Raw genomic sequence first — 15,536 nt, 5'->3', positions numbered from 1 at the left:
ACCAATGGACATTGAATAAGGTTCTGGTCTGTATATACAACCACTCCAGAACCCCTGGACATTGAATAAGGTACTGACCTGTATATACAACCACTCCAGTACCCCTGGACATTGAATAAGGTACTGACCTGTATATACAACCATTCCAGAACCCCTGGACATTGAATAAGGTACTGACCTGTATATACAACCACTCCAGAACCCCTGGACATTGAATAAGGTTCTGGTCTGTATATACAACCACTCCAGAACCCCTGGACATTGAATAAGGTTCTGACCTGTATATACAACCACTCCAGAACCCCTGGACATTGAATAAGGTACTGACCTGTATATACAACCACTCCAGAACCCCTGGACATTGAATAAGGTTCTGGTACTGACCTGTATATACAACCACTCCAGAACCCCTGGACATTGAATAATGTTCTGGTACTGACCTGTATATACAACCACTCCAGTACCCCTGGACATTGAATAAGGTTCTGGTCTGTATATACAACCCCTCCAGAACCCCTGGACATTGAATAAGGTACTGACCTGTATATACAACCACTCCAGTACCTCTGGACATTGAATAAGGTACTGACCTGTATATACAACCACTCCAGAACCCCTGGACATTGAATAAGGTTCTGGTACTGACCTGTATATACAACCACTCCAGAACCAATGGACATTGAATAAGGTTCTGGTTCTGACCTGTATATACAACCACTCCAGTACCCCTGGACATTGAATAAGGTACTGACCTGTATATACAACCACTCCAGAACCCCTGGACATTGAATAAGGTACTAACCTGTATATACAACCACTCCAGAACCCCTGGACATTGAATAAGGTTCTGGTTCTGACCTGTATATACAACCACTCCAGAACCCCTGGACATTGAATAAGGTTCTGGTTCTGACCTGTATATACAACCACTCCAGTACCCCTGGACACTGAATAAGGTTCTGGTACTGACCTGTATATACAACCACTCCAGAACCGCTGGACATTGAATAAGGTTCTGGTTCTGACCTGTATATACAACCACTCCAGAACCCCTGGACATTGAATAAGGTACTGACCTGTATATACAACCACTCCAGAACCCCTGGACATTGAATAAGGTTCTGACCTGTATATACAACCACTCCAGAACCCCTGGACATTGAATAAGGTACTGGTACTGACCTGTATATACAACCACTCCAGTACCCCTGGACATTGAATAAGGTTCTGGTTCTGACCTGTATATACAACCACTCCAGAACCGCTGGACATTGAATACGGTTCTGGTTCTGACCTGTATATACAACCACTCCAGAACCCCTGGACATTGAATAAGGTTCTGGTCTGTATATACAACCACTCCAGAACCCCTGGACATTGAATAAGGTTCTGGTACTGACCTGTATATACAACCACTCCAGAACCCCTGGACATTGAATAAGGTTCTGGTACTGACCTGTATATACAACCACTCCAGAACCGCTGGACATTGAATACGGTTCTGGTTCTGACCTGTATATACAACCACTCCAGAACCCCTGGACATTGAATAAGGTTCTGGTCTGTATATACAACCACTCCAGAACCCCTGGACATTGAATAAGGTTCTGGTACTGACCTGTATATACAACCACTCCAGAACCCCTGGACAGTGAATAAGGTTCTGGTCTGTATATATTTACATTCTTGTTGTCTTTAACAACCTAGTTATTTTGCTGTTTTATATTCTATCTTATTGTTGAGGGGGGGAGAGCTCTCAATTCAACTCTACTGTTGTCCACCTGTTGTATCTCTGTGCACATGGGCTAATAAACGTTCAAAAAGCAGCTTCGGCAGAGGGGATCTGTCCAGTTTAATCTGGGATTCAAACAGGATTAGAGTCGATAAAACTCTTTGAACTTTCCCCAAATCCTCTGGGGTTGTCATGACATCCCGGTTTGACCCGAGGAAGAGCACATGTTGCTATGGGTGACAGCTCACGGGGATCCTAATAAAGCAATTAGTTTAACTAAACACGGATCTGGTTGGAATAATTTTTTTGCAATCTAGTTTTGGATTCATGGTAGGATCCAGGTTTTTAACTGGGTGTCCTGAGGATGTAGTCTGCGCCTGCTGCAGGGTAGAGGGAGGGGAGAGGGAGGGTAGGGGCGTGACAGCGTTTAGATCACACTTGGTAGAGAAACTGATTCTGCGAACAACAACAAAATAAATATACAAACAAATCCCCAAAAAATCCTGTTTTATTTAGACGCATTACATGGAAACAAACTATGTCATGACAAAAAACACATGATGAATGAAACACGGAGGAGAAACAATAAAACATTTAGTGTCCCTCTCTGGATCACTAAAAGCCCCTAGAACTGACTGAGATGGTGATACAGAACTGTGTTATCTCTGAAACACACAGGGAACGAGTACGTCCTCCCAGGGACGACAGCGGCTACCTCTCGCCTGGCCTCGGTCTGGGAATCCCTCACAAACACCCTGGCAGCAATCCTACAATAACGCCTTATTCCCTCTATTTAGTGCAGCAGATTAGACTGGAGCCCTATGTGCCTTTCCTGAAGCGTTTGAAGAGCGGGTGGATGTTGTTACCCAGGTGGGCCCTGCTGCCTCTAGAGCGATACTCCATGTAGACGGAGTCATCAGCCCCAGACATGGAGCTCATGGTACCTGGCCTCCGCTGGAACTGAAGAGAGAGAGAGTTTAGAATATAGAACTGGAGGGGGAGAGAGAGTTTAGAATATAGAACTGGAGGGGGAGAGAGAGTTTAGAATATAGAACTGGAGGGAGAGAGAGAGTTTAGAATATAGAACTGGAGGGAGAGAGAGAGTTTAAAATATAGAACTGGAGAGGGAGAGAGAGAGTTTAGAATATAGAACTGGAGGGAGAGATAGAGTTTAGAATATAGAACTGGAGAGAGAGAGAGAGTTTAGAATATAGAACTGGAGGGGGAGAGAGAGTTTAGAATATAGAACTGGAGGGAGAGAGAGAGTTTAGAATATAAAACTGGAGGGAGAGAGAGAGAGTTTAGAATATAAAACTGGAGGGGGAGAGAGAGAGAGAGTTTAGAATGTAGAACTGGAGAGAGAGAGAGAGTTAGAATATAGAACTGGAGGGGGAGAGAGAGTTTAGAATATAGAACTGGAGAGAGAGAGAGAGTTTAGAATATAAAACTGGAGAGGGAGAGAGAGTTTAGAATGTAGAACTGGAGAGAGGAGAGAGAGAGTTTAGAATATAGAACTGGAGGGAGAGAGAGAGAGTTTAGAATATAGAACTGGAGGGAGAGAGAGAGTTTAGAATATAGAACTGGAGGGAGAGAGAGAGAGTTTAGAATGTAGAACTGGAGAGAGAGAGAGAGAGTTTAGAATGTAGAACTGGAGAGAGAGAGAGAGAGTTTAGAATGTAGAACTGGAGTGAGAGAGAGAGAGAGAGTTTAGAATGTAGAACTGGAGAGAGAGAGAGAGAGAGAGAGAGAGAGTTTAGAATGTAGAACTGGAGAGAGAGAGAGAGAGAGAGTTTAGAATATAGAACTGGAGAGAGAAAGAGTTTAGAATGTAGAACTGGAGAGAGAGAGAGAGAGAGAGTTTAGAATATAGAACTGGAGAGAGGAGAGAGAGAGAGAGTTTAGAATGTAGAACTGGAGAGAGGAGAGAGAGAGAGAGTTTAGAATGTAGAACTGGAGAGAGAGAGAGAGAGAGTTTAGAATATAGAACTGGAGAGAGAGAGAGAGTTTAGAATATAGAACTGGAGAGAGGAGAGAGAGAGTTTAGAATGTAGAACTGGAGAGAGGAGAGAGAGAGTTTAGAATATAGAACTGGAGGGGGAGAGAGAGTTTAGAATGTAGAACTGGAGAGAGGAGAGAGAGAGTTTAGATTATAGAACTGGAGAGAGGAGAGAGAAAGAGTTTAGAATGTAGACCTGGAGAGAGGAGAGAGAGAGTTTAGAATGTAGAACTGGAGAGAGGAGAGAGAGAGTTTAGAATATAGAACTGGAGAGGGAGAGAGAGAGTTTAGAATATAGAACTGGAGAGAGGAGAGAGAGAGAGAGTTTAGAATGTAGACCTGGAGAGAGGAGAGAGAGAGAGAGAGTTTAGAATATAGAACTGGAGGGGGAGAGAGAGTTTAGAATATAGAACTGGAGGGAGAGAGAGAGTTTAGAATATAGAACTGGAGGGAGAGAGAGAGTTTAGAATATAGAACTGGAGGGAGAGAGAGAGTTTAAAATATAGAACTGGAGAGGGAGAGAGAGAGTTTAGAATATAGAACTGGAGGGAGAGATAGAGTTTAGAATATAGAACTGGAGAGAGAGAGAGAGTTTAGAATATAGAACTGGAGGGGGAGAGAGAGTTTAGAATATAGAACTGGAGGGAGAGAGAGAGTTTAGAATATAAAACTGGAGGGAGAGAGAGAGAGTTTAGAATATAAAACTGGAGGGGTAGAGAGAGAGAGAGTTTAGAATGTAGAACTGGAGAGAGAGAGAGTTTAGAATATAGAACTGGAGGGGGAGAGAGAGTTTAGAATATAGAACTGGAGAGAGAGAGAGAGTTTAGAATATAAAACTGGAGAGGGAGAGAGAGTTTAGAATGTAGAACTGGAGAGAGGAGAGAGAGAGTTTAGAATATAGAACTGGAGGGAGAGAGAGAGAGTTTAGAATATAGAACTGGAGGGAGAGAGAGAGTTTAGAATATAGAACTGGAGGGAGAGAGAGAGAGTTTAGAATGTAGAACTGGAGAGAGAGAGAGAGAGTTTAGAATGTAGAACTGGAGAGAGAGAGAGAGAGTTTAGAATGTAGAACTGGAGTGAGAGAGAGAGAGAGAGTTTAGAATGTAGAACTGGAGAGAGAGAGAGAGAGAGAGAGAGAGAGAGTTTAGAATGTAGAACTGGAGAGAGAGAGAGAGAGAGAGAGAGTTTAGAATATAGAACTGGAGAGAGAAAGAGTTTAGAATGTAGAACTGGAGAGAGAGAGAGAGAGAGAGTTTAGAATATAGAACTGGAGAGAGGAGAGAGAGAGAGAGTTTAGAATGTAGAACTGGAGAGAGGAGAGAGAGAGAGAGTTTAGAATGTAGAACTGGAGAGAGAGAGAGAGAGAGTTTAGAATATAGAACTGGAGAGAGAGAGAGAGTTTAGAATATAGAACTGGAGAGAGGAGAGAGAGAGTTTAGAATGTAGAACTGGAGAGAGGAGAGAGAGAGTTTAGAATATAGAACTGGAGGGGGAGAGAGAGTTTAGAATGTAGAACTGGAGAGAGGAGAGAGAGAGTTTAGATTATAGAACTGGAGAGAGGAGAGAGAGAGAGTTTAGAATGTAGACCTGGAGAGAGGAGAGAGAGAGTTTAGAATGTAGAACTGGAGAGAGGAGAGAGAGAGTTTAGAATATAGAACTGGAGAGGGAGAGAGAGAGTTTAGAATATAGAACTGGAGAGAGGAGAGAGAGAGAGAGTTTAGAATGTAGACCTGGAGAGAGGAGAGAGAGAGAGAGAGTTTAGAATATAGAACTGGAGAGAGGAGAGAGAGAGAGAGTTTAGAATATAGAACTGGAGAGGAGAGAGAGTTTAGAATGTAGAACTGGAGAGAGGAGAGAGAGTTTAGAATATAGAACTGGAGAGAGGAGAGAGAGAGAGAGTTTAGAATATATAACTGGATGGGGAGAGAGAGAGTTTAGAATATAGAACTGGAGAGAGGAGAGAGAGAGAGAGTTTAGAATATAGAACTGGAGAGAGGAGAGAGAGAGAGAGTTTAGAATAAAGAACTGGAGAGGAGAGAGAGTTTAGAATGTAGAACTGGAGAGAGGAGAGAGAGTTTAGAATATAGAACTGGAGAGAGGAGAGAGAGAGAGAGTTTAGAATATATAACTGGATGGGGAGAGAGAGAGTTTAGAATATAGAACTGGAGAGAGGAGAGAGAGAGTTTAGAATATAGAACTGGAGAGAGGAGAGAGAGAGAGAGTTAGAATATAGAACTAGATGGGGAGAGAGAGAGTTTAGAATATAGAACTAGAGGGGGAGAGAGAGAGAGAGAGAGTTTAGAATATAGAACTGGAGAGAGGAGAGAGAGAGAGATAGAGAGAGAGTTTAGAATATAGAACTAGAGGGGGAGAGAGAGTTTAGAATATAGAATTGGAGGGGGAGAGAGAGTTTAGAATATAGAACTGGAGAGAGGAGAGAGAGAGTTTAGAATATAGAACTGGAGAGAGGAGAGAGAGAGAGAGTTTAGAATATATAACTGGATGGGGAGAGAGAGAGTTTAGAATATAGAACTAGAGGGGGAGAGAGAGAGAGAGAGAGAGAGAGAGTTTAGAATATAGAACTGGAGAGAGGAGAGAGAGAGAGATAGAGAGAGAGTTTAGAATATAGAACTAGAGGGGGAGAGAGAGTTTAGAATATAGAATTGGAGGGGGAGAGAGAGTTTAGAATATAGAACTGGAGGGAGAGAGAGAGAGAGAGAGAGTTTAGAATATAGAACTGGAGAGAGGAGAGAGAGAGAGATAGAGAGAGAGTTTAGAATATAGAACTAGAGGGGGAGAGAGAGTTTAGAATATAGAATTGGAGAGAGGAGAGAGTTTAGAATATAGAACTGAAGAGAGAGAGAGAGTTTAGAATATAGAACTGGAGAGAGAGAGAGTTTAGAATATAGAACTGAAGAGAGAGAGAGAGAGTTTAGAATGTAGAACTGGAGAGAGGAGAGAGTTTAGAATATAGAACTGGAGAGAGAGAGAGAGTTTAGAATATAGAACTGAAGAGAGAGAGAGAGTTTAGAATATAGAACTGGAGGGAGAGAGAGAGAGTTTAGAATATAGAACTGAAGAGAGAGAGAAAGAGTTTAGAATATAGAACTGGAGGGAGAGAGAGAGTTTAGAATATAGAACTGGAGGGGGAGAGAGAGAGAGAGTTTAGAATGTAGAACTGGAGGGAGAGAGAGAAAGAGTTTAGAATGTAGAACTGGAGGGAGAGCGAGAGAGAGAGTTTAGAATATAGAACTGGAGGGGGAGAGAGAGTTTAGAATATAGAATTGGAGGGGGAGAGAGAGAGAGAGAGTTTAGAATATAGAACTGGAGGGGGAGAGAGAGTTTAGAATATAGAACTGGAGGGAGAGAGAGAGTTTAGAAAATAGAACTAGAGGGGGAGAGAGAGTTTAGAATATAGAACTGGAGGGAGGAGAGAGAGAGAGATAGAGAGAGAGAGAGAGTTTAGAATATAAAACTGGAGAGAGGAGAGAGAGAGAGAGAGAGAGAGTTTAGAATATAAAACTGGAGAGAGGAGAGAGAGAGAGAGAGTTTAGAATATAGAACTAGAGGGGGAGAGAGAGTTTAGAATATAGAACTGGAGGGGGAGAGAGAGTTTAGAATATAGAACTGGAGAGAGGAGAGAGAGAGAGATAGAGAGAGAGAGAGAGTTTAGAATATAAAACTGGAGAGAGGAGAGAGAGAGAGAGAGTTTAGAATATAAAACTGGAGAGAGGAGAGAGAGAGAGAGAGAGAGAGTTTAGAATATAGAACTGGAGAGAGTTTAGAATATAGAACTGGAGAGAGTTTATAATATAGAATTGGAGAGAGGAGAGAGTTTATAATATAGAACTGAAGAGAGGAGAGAGTTTAGAATATAGAACTGAAGAGAGGAGAGAGTTTAGAATATAAAACTGGAGAGAGAGAGAGAGAGTTTCGAATATAGAACTGGAGAGATAGAGAGAGAGTTTAGAATATAGAACTGGAGGGGGAGAGAGAGTTTAGAATATAGAACTGGAGAGAGAGAGAGTTTAGAATGTAGAACTGGAGAGAGGAGAGAGTTTAGAATATAGAACTGGAGAGAGAGAGAGAGTTTAGAATATAGAACTGAAGAGAGAGAGAGAGTTTAGAATATAGAACTGGAGGGAGAGAGAGAGAGTTTAGAATATAGAACTGAAGAGAGAGAGAAAGAGTTTAGAATATAGAACTGGAGGGAGAGAGAGAGTTTAGAATATAGAACTGGAGGGGGAGAGAGAGAGAGAGTTTAGAATGTAGAACTGGAGGGAGAGAGAGAAAGAGTTTAGAATGTAGAACTGGAGGGAGAGCGAGAGAGAGAGTTTAGAATATAGAACTGGAGGGGGAGAGAGAGTTTAGAATATAGAATTGGAGGGGGAGAGAGAGAGAGAGAGTTTAGAATATAGAACTGGAGGGGGAGAGAGAGTTTAGAATATAGAACTGGAGGGAGAGAGAGAGTTTAGAAAATAGAACTAGAGGGGGAGAGAGAGTTTAGAATATAGAACTGGAGGGAGGAGAGAGAGAGAGATAGAGAGAGAGAGAGAGTTTAGAATATAAAACTGGAGAGAGGAGAGAGAGAGAGAGAGAGAGAGTTTAGAATATAAAACTGGAGAGAGGAGAGAGAGAGAGAGAGAGAGTTTAGAATATAGAACTAGAGGGGGAGAGAGAGTTTAGAATATAGAACTGGAGGGGGAGAGAGAGTTTAGAATATAGAACTGGAGAGAGGAGAGAGAGAGAGATAGAGAGAGAGAGAGAGTTTAGAATATAAAACTGGAGAGAGGAGAGAGAGAGAGAGAGTTTAGAATATAAAACTGGAGAGAGGAGAGAGAGAGAGAGAGAGAGAGTTTAGAATATAGAACTGGAGAGAGTTTAGAATATAGAACTGGAGAGAGTTTATAATATAGAATTGGAGAGAGGAGAGAGTTTATAATATAGAACTGAAGAGAGGAGAGAGTTTAGAATATAGAACTGAAGAGAGGAGAGAGTTTAGAATATAAAACTGGAGAGAGAGAGAGAGAGTTTCGAATATAGAACTGGAGAGATAGAGAGAGAGTTTAGAATATAGAACTGGAGGGGGAGAGAGAGTTTAGAATATAGAACTGGAGAGAGAGAGAGTTTAGAATATAGAACTGGAGAGAGGAGAGAGAGAGAGAGTTTAGAATGTAGAACTGGAGGGGGAGAGAGAGTTTAGAATATAGAACTGGAGAGAGAGAGAGTTTAGAATATAGAACTGGAGGGGGAGAGAGAGTTTAGAATATAGAATTGGAGGGAGAGAGAGAGTTTAGAATATAGAACTGGAGAGAGGAGAGAGAGAGAGAGTTTAGAATGTAGAACTGGAGAGGGAGAGAGAGTTTAGAATATAGAACTGGAGAGAGAGAGAGTTTAGAATATAGAACTGGAGGGGGAGAGAGAGTTTAGAATATAGAATTGGAGGGAGAGAGAGAGTTTAGAATATAGAATTGGAGGGAGAGAGAGAGTTTAGAATATAGAACTGGAGAGAGGAGAGAGAGAGAGAGTTTAGAATGTAGAACTGGAGAGAGGAGAGAGAGAGTTTAGAATATAGAACTGGAGAGGGAGAGAGAGAGTTTAGAATATAGAACTGGAGGGGGAGAGAGAGAGAGAGTTTAGAATGTAGACCTGGAGGGCCTCCCGGGCGGCGCAGTGGTCTAGAGCACTGTATCGCAGTGCTATGCTGCGCCACCAAAGTCTGGGTTCGGGAGGGTTTGGCCGGTAGGGATATCCTTGTCTCATCGCGCTCCAGCGACTCCTGTGGCGGGCCGGGCGCAGTGCGCGCTAACCGAGGGGGGCGGGTGCACGGTGTTTCCTCCGACACATTGGTGCGGCTGGCTTCCGGGTTGGAGGCGCGCTGTGTTAAGAAGCAGTGCGGCTTGGTTGGGTTGTGCTTCGGAGGACGCATGACTTTCGACCTTCGTCTCTCCCGAGCCCGTACGGGAGTTGTAGCGATGGGACAAGATAGTAATTACTAGCGATTGGATACCACGAAAATTGGGGAGAAAAGGGGATAACATTTATTTAATTTAAAAAAAAAATAATAATAAAAAAGAATGTAGACCTGGAGAGAGGAGAGAGAGAGTTTAGAATGTAGAACTGGAGAGAGGAGAGAGAGAGTTTAGAATGTAGAACTGGAGAGAGGAGAGAGAGAGTTTAGAATATAGAACTGGAGAGGGAGAGAGAGTTTAGAATGTAGAACTGGAGAGAGGAGAGAGAGAGAGAGTTTAGAATATATAACTGGAGGGGGAGAGAGAGAGTTTAGAATATAGAACTGAAGAGAGAGAGAGAGAGAGAGTTTAGAATGTAGAACTGGAGAGGGAGAGAGAGAAAGAGTTTAGAATATAGAACTGGAGGGAGAGAGAGAGAGTTTAGAATATAGAACTGAAGAGAGAGAGAGAGAGTTTAGAATGTAGAACTGGAGAGAGGAGAGAGAGAGAGAGAGTTTAGAATATAGAACTGGAGAGAGAGAGAGAGTTTAGAATATAGAACTGGAGAGAGGAGAGAGAGAGAGAGTTTAGAATGTAGAACTGGAGGGAGAGAGAGAGAGTTTAGAATATAGAACTGAAGAGAGAGAGAAAGAGTTTAGAATATAGAACTGGAGGGAGAGAGAGAGTTTAGAATATAGAACTGGAGGGGGAGAGAGAGAGAGAGTTTAGAATGTAGAACTGGAGGGGGGGAGAGAGTTTAGAAAATAGAACTAGAGGGGGAGAGAGAGTTTAGAATATAGAACTGGAGGGAGAGAGAGAGAGTTTAGAATATAGAACTGGAGAGAGAGAGAGAGTTTAGAAAATAGAACTAGAGGGGGAGAGAGAGTTTAGAATATAGAACTGGAGGGAGAGAGAGAGAGTTTAGAATATAGAACTGGAGAGAGAGAGAGAGTTTAGAATATAGAACTGGAGGGGGAGAGAGAGTTTAGAATATAGAACTGGAGGGAGAGAGAGAGTTTAAAATATAGAACTGGAGAGAGGAGAGAGAGAGAGAGAGTTTAGAATATAAAACTGGAGAGAGGAGAGAGAGAGAGAGAGAGAGTTTAGAATATAGAACTGGAGAGAGGAGAGAGTTTAGAATATAGAACTGAAGAGAGGAGGGAGTTTAGAATGTAGAACTGGAGAGAGAGAGAGAGAGTTTAGAATATAGAACTGGAGAGATAGAGAGAGAGTTTAGAATATAGAACTGGAGAGATAGAGAGAGAGTTTAGAATATAGAACTGGAGGGGGAGAGAGAGTTTAGAATATAGAATTGGAGGGAGAGAGAGAGTTTAGAATATAGAACTGGAGGGGGAGAGAGAGTTTAGAATATAGAACTGGAGAGAGGAGAGAGTTTAGAATATAGAACTGGAGAGAGGAGAGAGTTTAGAATATAGAACTGGAGAGAGGAGAGAGTTTAGAATATAGAACTGGAGAGAGGAGAGAGTTTAGAATATAGAACACATTTCATTGATTGATTGATTGATTGATAAGAGGTGTGTATACCATTGGCCGTCCATTCTCTCCGATGACCACCTCCTCCTCTGCGTCGAGGTCTGTAGCAGCCAGAACCTTCTGGAGCAGCTGATACTGCTCCTCCCTGGAGGAGAACATCAGATTATCCTCCTCCATCCCCGCCATTTTAGTGATGACCTGGAGGAGAGCAGGAGGAGGAGAGAGAGGAGGAGGACAGAGAGAGAGGGGGAAGGACAGAGAGAGGAGGAGGAGAACAGAGCGGAGGAGGAGGAGGACAGAGAGGAGGAGGACAGAGAGGAGGAGGACAGAGAGAGGGGGAAGGACAGAGAGAGGGGGAAGGACAGAGAGAGAGAGAGGGGGAAGGACAGAGAGAGAGAGGAGGAGGAGGAGAGAGAGAGAGGGGGAAGGACAGAGAGAGAGAGGAGGAAGGACAGAGAGAGAGAGGAGGAGGAGGAGAGAGGGGGGAAGGAAGGACAGTGAGAGAGAGGGGGAAGGACTGTGATCAGGTCAAAATAAAAATACTTTTTTGTTCCGGAACCTCATTCAGTCTCTGCCGCTTACATGTGACCCGGACAGAGAGCAGGGTTGTGTGGGGGGTCTCTACCTGCCAGATTAATAACGGGGATAAATATATCTCTACCTGGCAGATTAATAACGGGGATAAATATATCTCTACCTGGCAGATTAATAACGGGGATAAATATATCTCTACCTGGCAGATTAATAACGGGGATAAATATATCTCTACCTGACAGATTAATAACGGGGATAAATATATCTCTATCTCTACCTGGCAGATTTATAACGGGGATAAATATATCTCTACCTGACAGATTAATAACGGGGATAAATATATCTCTATCTCTACCTGACAGATTAATAACGGGGATAAATATATCTCTACCTGACAGATTAATAACGGGGATAAATATATCTCTATCTCTACCTGACAGATTAATAACGGGGATAAATATATCTCTACCTGACAGATTAATAACGGGGATAAATATATCTCTACCTGACAGATTAATAACGGGGATAAATATATCTCTACCTGACAGATTAATAACGGGGATAAATATATCTCTACCTGACAGATTAATAACGGGGATAAATATATCTCTATCTCTATCTGACAGATTAATAACGGGGATAAATATATCTCTACCTGGCAGATTAATAACGGGGATAAATATATCTCTATCTGACAGATTTATAACGGGGATAAATATATCTCTATCTCTACCTGACAGATTAATAACAGGGATAAATATATCTCTACCTGGCAGATTAATAACGGGGATAAATATATCTCTATCTGACAGATTAATAACGGGGATAAATATATCTCTATCTCTACCTGACAGATTAATAACGGGGATAAATATATCTCTACCTGACAGATTAATAACGGGGATAAATATATCTCTATCTCTATCTGACAGATTAATAACGGGGATAAATATATCTCTATCTGACAGATTAATAACGGGGATAAATATATCTCTATCTGACAGATTAATAACGGGGATAAATATATCTCTATCTGACAGATTAATAACGGGGATAAATATATCTCTACCTGGCAGATTAATAACGGGGATAAATATATCTCTATCTGACAGATTAATAACGGGGATAAATATATCTCTACCTGGCAGATTAATAACGGGGATAAATATATCTCTACCTGACAGATTAATAACGGGGATAAATATATCTCTACCTGACAGATTAATAACGGGGAAAAATATATCTCTATCTCTATCTGACAGATTAATAACGGGGATAAATATATCTCTACCTGACAGATTAATAACGGGGAAAAATATATCTCTACCTGACAGATTAATAACGGGGAAAAATATATCTCTACCTGACAGATTAATAACGGGGAAAAATATATCTCTACCTGACAGATTAATAACGGGGAAAAATATATCTCTATCTCTACCTGACAGATTAATAACGGGGATAAATATATCTCTATCTCTACCTGACAGATTAATAACGGGGATAAATATATCTCTACCTGACAGATTAATAACGGGGATAAATATATCTCTACCTGGCAGATTAATAACGGGGATAAATATATCTCTATCTCTATCTGACAGATTAATAACGGGGATAAATATATCTCTACCTGACAGATTAATAACGGGGATAAATATATCTCTATCTGACAGATTTATAACGGGGATAAATATATCTCTATCTCTACCTGACAGATTAATAACGGGGATAAATATATCTCTACCTGGCAGATTAATAACGGGGATAAATATATCTCTACCTGACAGATTAATAACGGGGATAAATATATCTCTACCTGACAGATTAATAACGGGGATAAATATATCTCTACCTGACAGATTTATAACGGGGATAAATATATCTCTATCTCCACCTGACAGATTAATAACGGGGATAAATATATCTCTACCTGACAGATTAATAACAGGGATAAATATATCTCTATCTGACAGATTAATAACGGGGATAAATATATCTCTATCTGACAGATTTATAACGGGGATAAATATATCTCTACCTGACAGATTAATAACGGGGATAAATATATCTCTACCTGACAGATTAATAACGGGGATAAATATATCTCTACCTGACAGATTAATAACGGGGATAAATATATCTCTATCTCCACCTGGCAGATTAATAACGGGGATAAATATATCTCTACCTGACAGATTAATAACAGGGATAAATATATCTCTACCTGACAGATTAATAACAGGGATAAATATATCTCTATCTGACAGATTAATAACAGGGATAAATATATCTCTACCTGACAGATTAATAACGGGGATAAATATATCTCTATCTCTACCTGACAGATTAATAACGGGGATAAATATATCTCTACCTGACAGATTAATAACGGGGATAAATATATCTCTACCTGACAGATTTATAACGGGGATAAATATATCTCTACCTGACAGATTAATAACGGGGATAAATATATCTCTACCTGACAGATTAATAACGGGGATAAATATATCTCTACCTGACAGATTTATAACGGGGATAAATATATCTCTATCTCTATCTGACAGATTAATAACGGGGATAAATGTATCTCTACCTGACAGATTAATAACGGGGATAAATGTATCTCTACCTGACAGATTAATAACGGGGATAAATATATCTCTATCTCTACCTGACAGATTTATAACGGGGATAAATATATCTCTACCTGACAGATTAATAACGGGGATAAATATATCTCTACCTGGCAGATTAATAACGGGGATAAATATATCTCTACCTGACAGATTAATAACGGGGATAAATGTATCTCTACCTGACAGATTAATAACGGGGATAAATATATCTCTACCTGACAGATTAATAACGGGGATAAATATATCTCTATCTCTACCTGACAGATTAATAACGGGGATAAATATATCTCTACCTGACAGATTAATAACGGGGATAAATATATCTCTACCTGGCAGATTAATAACGGGGATAAATATATCTCTACCTGGCAGATTAATAACGGGGATAAATATATCTCTACCTGACAGATTAATAACGGGGATAAATGTATCTCTACCTGACAGATTAATAACGGGGATAAATATATCTCTATCTCTACCTGACAGATTTATAACGGGGATAAATATATCTCTACCTGACAGATTAATAACGGGGATAAATATATCTCTACCTGACAGATTAATAACGGGGATAAATATATCTCTATCTCTATCTGACAGATTAATAACGGGGATAAATATATCTCTACCTGACAGATTAATAACGGGGATAAATATATCTCTACCTGGCAGATTAATAACGGGGATAAATATATCTCTACCTGGCAGATTAATAACGGGGATAAATATATCTCTACCTGACAGATTTATAACGGGGATAAATATATCTCTACCTGACAGATTAATAACGGGGATAAATATATCTCTACCTGGCAGATTAATAACGGGGATAAATATATCTCTATCTCTACCTGACAGATTTATAACGGGGATAAATATATCTCTACCTGACAGATTAATAACGGGGATAAATGTATCTCTACCTGACAGATTAATAACGGGGATAAATATATCTCTATCTCTACCTGACAGATTTATAACGGGGATAAATATATCTCTACCTGGCAGATTAATAACGGGGATAAATGTATCTCTACCTGACAGATTTATAACGGGGATAAATATATCTCTACCTGACAGATTAATAACGGGGATAAATATATCTCTACCTGGCAGATTAATAACGGGGATAAATATATCTCTACCTGGCAGATTAATAACGGGGATAAATATATCTCTACCTGACA

At 40.5% G+C, this 15,536-nt stretch overlaps 1 protein-coding gene across 1 annotated transcript in view; it reads right to left on the bottom strand.

The window, feature by feature from the left end:
* Positions 1-2,222: 2,222 nt before the first annotated feature.
* Positions 2,223-15,536, bottom strand: part of ercc3 (excision repair cross-complementation group 3) — a 64,465-nt gene continuing 51,151 nt past the window's right edge. The window contains exons 15-16 of the mRNA XM_071330947.1: positions 11,225-11,371; positions 2,223-2,692 (exon numbers count right to left, since the gene is read on the bottom strand). Of these exons, the coding sequence (XP_071187048.1) occupies positions 2,552-2,692; positions 11,225-11,371 (288 nt within the window). The 3' untranslated portion in view covers positions 2,223-2,551. The remainder of the gene's footprint in view (positions 2,693-11,224; positions 11,372-15,536) is intronic.

Source organism: Salvelinus alpinus, chromosome 10 (assembly GCF_045679555.1).
Source record: "Salvelinus alpinus chromosome 10, SLU_Salpinus.1, whole genome shotgun sequence".
Taxonomy (NCBI): Eukaryota; Metazoa; Chordata; class Actinopteri; order Salmoniformes; family Salmonidae; genus Salvelinus; species Salvelinus alpinus.
Note: the sequence above shows the minus strand (reverse complement) of the source record. Positions and strands in the feature narration are given on the sequence as shown.